This window comes from Euphorbia lathyris, chromosome 1 (genome assembly GCF_963576675.1).
Source record: "Euphorbia lathyris chromosome 1, ddEupLath1.1, whole genome shotgun sequence".
Lineage (NCBI taxonomy): Eukaryota > Viridiplantae > Streptophyta > Magnoliopsida > Malpighiales > Euphorbiaceae > Euphorbia > Euphorbia lathyris.
Genome location: NC_088910.1, coordinates 121,643,944 through 121,649,810, shown reverse-complemented (window position 1 = coordinate 121,649,810; position 5,867 = coordinate 121,643,944). Strand labels below are relative to the sequence as shown.

General features: G+C 30.1%; 1 protein-coding gene across 1 annotated transcript; it reads right to left on the bottom strand.

Moving 5' to 3' along the window:
* Positions 1-3,903: 3,903 nt before the first annotated feature.
* Positions 3,904-5,586, bottom strand: LOC136210829 (BTB/POZ domain-containing protein At5g41330). Its single transcript, XM_066002246.1, has one exon. It carries the CDS (start codon positions 5,534-5,536, stop codon positions 4,118-4,120), a length of 1,419 nt encoding a protein of 472 aa, XP_065858318.1. The 5' UTR covers positions 5,537-5,586; the 3' UTR covers positions 3,904-4,117.
* Positions 5,587-5,867: the final 281 nt, after the last annotated feature.

Here is a 5,867-nt window from a genome sequence, read left to right as displayed (position 1 = left end):
ACTTTTAGATGTAGATATGCAGAGAATTAGAGAGATTTTAGGGATTAATTTAAATTCTGTAGAACTCTTAGATATAGTACGGATAAAATAATATTTTTATAAAAAATATAATAATATAACTAAAGTTAATATATTATATTTTATATTATATTTTTTGTCAGTAAAAAAAGAGGAAGTGACACCTCAGCTCCATCGTTACTGTTTTATATTATATATAGATATCCAGAGAATTAAAGAAATTTTAGGGATTAATTTAAATTATGGGGGTGTTTGGTAGCTGCTTTTCAACCTTCTATTTGCATTTTCACTTTGAAAATGAGAGTTTAAGGTGTTTGGTTAGACACCTCCTGTTTGCCTTTTGTACCCGAAAAGTAGTTTTTTATAAAAGCAGGGAATCCCTGCTTTTTGGAACAGCAACCTTTTCAAACAGCAAACAGCAAACCGTAACAGGAAACAGCAAACATCAACAGAAAACAGCAGGTAAAACAAACAGACCCATTTGGTAGCTGCTTTTCGACCTTCTGTTTGCCTTTTAACTTTGAAAATGAGAGTTTAAGGTGTTTGGTTAGACACCTCCTGTTTGCCTCTTGTAGCCGAAAAGTAGTTTTTTTATAAAAGCAGGGAATCCCTGCTTTTTGGAACAGCAGCCTTTTCAAACAGCAAACCGTAACAGGAAACAGCAAACAGCAGGTAAAACAAACGGACCCTATGTAGAACTTTTAGATATAGATATGCAGAGAATTAGAGAGATTTTAGGGATTAATTTAAATTCTGTAGAACTCTTAGATATAGTACGGATAAAATAATCTTTTATAAATAAATATAATAATATAACTAAAGTTAATATATTATATTTTTTATTATGTTTTTTATCAGTAAAAAAGGAGGAAGTGACACCTCAGCTCCATCGTTAATGTTTTATATTATATATAGATATGCAGAAAATTAGAGAGATTTTAGAGATTAATTAAAATTATGTAGAACTTTTAGACATAGATACGCAGAGAATTAGAGAGATTTTAGGGATTAATTTAAATTCTGTATAACTCTTAGATATAGTACGGATAAAATAATCTTTTTATAAATAAATATAATAATATAACTAAAGTTAATATATTATATTTTTTATTATGTTTTTTATCAGTAAAAAAAGAGGAAGTGACATCTCAGCTCCATCGTTACTGTTTTATATTATATATAGATATGCAGAGAATTAGAGAGATTTTAGGGATTAATTTAAATTATGTAGAACTTTTAGATATAGATATACAGAGAATTGGAGAGATTTTAGAGATTAATTTAAATTTTGTATAACTCTTAGATATAGTACGGATAAAATAATCTTTTTATAAATAAATATAATAATATAACTAAAGTTAATATATTATATTTTATATTATATTTTTTATCAGTAAAAAAAGGAGGAAGTGACACCTCAGTTCCATCGTTACTGTTTTATATTATATATAGATATTTAGAGAATTAAAGAAATTTTAGGGATTAATTTAAATTATGTAGAACTTTTAGATATAGATATGCAGAGAATTAGAGAGATTTTAAGGATTAATTTAAATTATGTAGAACTTTTAGATATAGTACGGATAAAATAATCTTTTTATAAATAAATATAATAATATAACTAAAGTTAATATATTATATTTTTTATTATATTTTTTATCAGTAAAAAAGGAGGAAGTGACACCTCAGCTCCATCGTTACTGTTTTATATTATATATAGATATGCAGAAAATTTGAGAGATTTTAGGGATTAATTTAAATTATATAGAACTTTTAGATATAGATATGCAGAGAATTAGAGAGATTTTAGGGATTAATTTAAATTCTGTATAACTCTTAGATATAGTACGGATAAAATAATTTTTTTATAAATAAATATAATAATATAACTAAAGATAATATATTATATTTTTTATCAGTAAAAAAAGGAGGAAGTGACACCTCAGCTCCATTGTTACTGTTTTATGTTATATATAGATTAGGTGCATTCTATGGTTACTTTGTTTTTAACAAAGTAAACCTTACTTGGTTATTTTCACCATTGGATGATGGAGTGTAAAATTTATCCAATGGTGAAAACAAACAAAGTAAGAATTACTTTGTCAAAAACAAAGTAACCATAGCTTTTACCTATAGATTAACATAAAATCACAATATTAAAATTCATTTATTTTTCAACAATAATTTTAAAATGAAATTTATTTCATTTTAACCCATACTTATTGTTTAATGTCTCTTCTTATTTAGTCTTCTACTTTGGGCCACCCTTGTTAGAGATAATAGTATTATCTCTAAAGATAATTATCACATTTTAATAGATAATTATTCCTATATTAATAGAGTCCTTATTATAATATGAGTCTAATTAGACCACTAAAATCTATTTGGTTCAATTGGTTCCATATCATGATATCGGACCAGTTGTTGAGTTATTTGCACTTATATGATAATTTGAGCCTTTGTGATTTATTCATAATTAATAAATTATGTGATTTATTCATAATGAATAAATTATGATTTAACGGTGAATAACAAAATTTATTTTGTTATTTAGAATTCAGGTCAACACTACAGTATAATCATATTATTATTGTAGTAATATTATTATTTTCACAAATTTTCAGATTACATGTCAGCACTAGAAAATGTTAATTTATACATAAATTCAGATTTAAAAAATTATTTACAATTATATCAAGTAATGATTTTGAATTATTCCAAACTAGTAAAATCAGCATTTTTAATATATTTTAAGAATTAGAATTTATAAATGAGGTATCTATGATATATTTTTTAGAATTTAGAATTTATGAATTGAGTCTAGAATTTTTAAATTAAGGTTTAAAATTATACTTTATTTGTAATATATAGAAAATAATGATATATTAAGAATTAAATTTGTTAATATGATTTAGTTGTAATTTAGGTATTTATGATATTCATGTATGTATTTGATCCAACATATATATCTTAAAGGAAAATTATTACCTGACAAATGGAGCCCAAGATAGAATAGAAAACTGAACTTGGGTCATGGGCTCCATGAGATAGAAGCCCAAAGAAGCTTTGCTTTTGTGACTTCTGTTTGACATCACTAAATTTTGTAAATTTGTATTTTTATAATTCTCTCTTATTTTTTGGGTGACATGTTCAACCCAGAAAACACATATGATATATAATCTACCTACTTTAATTCTTTGCTTAATACATTATGAGGCTGTATTTAGCTAAATAATTCAATTAATCTTCTAAAATTTTCAAATATTTTATTAACCCTCTAAATTTTATTTAAAATGATTAATTAATTTTTGAACATGTTTAAATGTTTAAAGTAACTTATTATTTAGAGGTACTAATCATGAATTTGAAGCTAATGAAATATCTCCAAATTTTAAGAAATCAATAAGATTATTTAGTAAAGTACAAGAAAGCCTTATCGTATTAAGTTAAAATGGCGAGTACAAAAATACCTATTCATAGAAAGACCGGACTCTAGAAACTTGAAAAGATGTACTTACTTTTGAACTAGCAAAAAGAATGTAGAATATTAAAACAAAATAACAATCAACAATTGATTGAATCCTTCCTCGAACAGAACAATGATAATTAACTGTACTAACCTTTCGTATGGTTCTCCAATAAAGTGTTCTAATTATACACTCTACAAGAACGTTGCATAAATGCAACGCTCCACCGTTCAAAAAAAATTCCATAATAGAATTTTATGTCACTATTTATTATATTTTCATCTCTCTTTTCTTTCAAATAAGAATATCTTAATTAATTCTAATCTAAATCTCATCATTTGAACTTAAACACCACACATTATTAAAACAATCTTCATTATCTCATTGATCAATGGAAATACATACAAAGTGAACAATGTCAAACTACAATCAATGAGTTAATTTTTAGTACAAAAATGTAGAAACCAATGAATGAAAGAAAATTGCATTTACAATTACACAAAGCTTCAACATCTCTCTTGTACATATTTACCGAGACGGATTTTCAAAGGTCTCGAGAGAAAGTTTAAACACCCACTGAATTCTGGATCCGTCACTGTATATCTAAATCTAACAAATGAATTATTCTAGAATCAAAATCCCTTCAAAGAACTTTGCCAAACGTCAACAGATTGTTCATCTTTCCTTGTCATGAACATTTTACTTCCTCCAAAAGCCATATTTGTAATTCTTGAACCCCCAATATCTTTGACTCTCCCCATCAAATTCCCCCTGAAAACCCTAACCCCCAATTCATCTTCCCCCTTGCCTTTCATGGCAATTTCAGACCAAAGTTCTACATCTCCACCTTTACTGCAAAACACTTGACCTCCATTTGCCTCAATTTTACACCCAACTCCTTCTTTCTTCTTAAAGTTTGAAACTTTCCTACTATCCCCCAAACATACCCATGGATTATTATTCTCCACATTCCCTAATTTCCTCAAATCTGTGAAGAAAATCTCCCCTGAATTTACCCCAATTTTGAAAATTGCTGATAGATTATCTGAAACTGTTATATCAGAGAAGCAATCAACTCTCTCTTTCAATTCCCAAACAACGTTTCCAGACCTAATATCCCATAATTTCACATTCCCTAATATACCGGAAGGTCCACTGTGTGATCCAGATGCCATTACGACGCCGTATTCTTCTACCCACTTCAATTTCGTCGCCGGAATTGCAGAGTCAAGATCTGCTCCGAATATCTCGCAGTGCCCGATCTCGGTTACTGGAAGAAACGTTTGTAAATCGTAAACCATGATAGAATTTGAGTTTCGGCGGCCTGATTCGAAGCTGGTGAATAACAAATCCGGTGAAGCTCCGATTGCTTGAACCGTCGAGCTCGATCTGGTCACGTTTTCCCAACAGACAGTTTGTTTAACAAACCCCTTTTCGAGATCGAGAATTTGCATACCCGAGAAATCGGTGGCGCCGGCTGCTGCTAGATTTGGGGAAAGTGCCAACAGAGAATCAATTGCGGTGAATTGAGTTAAAATCGTTGCTTTTCTCCGTAAAGCCCAATCGAAAGAAGTGATTTTGCTGCCGTGTGCGACGTGTAAGGTCCCGAACTCCGTCGTAGCCATGGTGGAAGCAAAATCCCGGCCGTTCAACGGCAAAGTTTGAGATTTTTCGAGGTTGAAAGCATCGAATTGAGAAGGACTAGATAGCGAATTAACCAACAAAGACTCAACATTATAAAATTTCGATTCAGCGATCAAATCTTCGAGATCGAAAGCTTTAGCTTTTGACGGCAAATTCCCAGTTCTCAACAGAGATAGAAGGACGGAGAACAACTCAGGATCCCGGTCGATGAATCGAGGACCCAAATGAATAGATTCGGCGAGTTGAGAGAACAGCGATTTGGGTCCGGCGAGTGCTAAAGTTTGCTTTGTGGTCTGAAAAATCTGGCCGCCGACATCAATTGTGATGACATCAGATAGAGTATTGACCTTGAGGGGCTGAATAAAGTTGAGATTTTGAGCGGCCGGAGACATCGTAAAAGGAGGCATTTCTGAAAAATGTGATCGGTGACGGCGGCGAAGATTGAAGATGGTAATTGTGGTGTGTGGAGTTATATAATTAGGGAAAAAAGAGTGGAATTCTAGAAGGTCAAAGTTGGTTTATATGGTCAAGATGAAAAAGAGGGGATCTTTCTCGGAAATAAGAAGAGTTAATTGTCTTATTGGAAGAAAGTTTGTGTTGAAATGTGAAATATAGCCATCCAATATAGACCATGTTTTAGCCGTTTTATGGCTGTTGTTGGTGTGTTGCCAAGTTTAAATTAATCATAAAAAATTTCTTACATTTAGTTGCGTTCACATGGACCCCGATGACCATATA

Coding starts and splice junctions, on each gene's coding strand:
- LOC136210829 (XM_066002246.1), bottom strand. CDS start 5,536: ATGCCTCCTTTTACGATGTCTCCGGCCGCTCAAAATCTCAACTTTATT.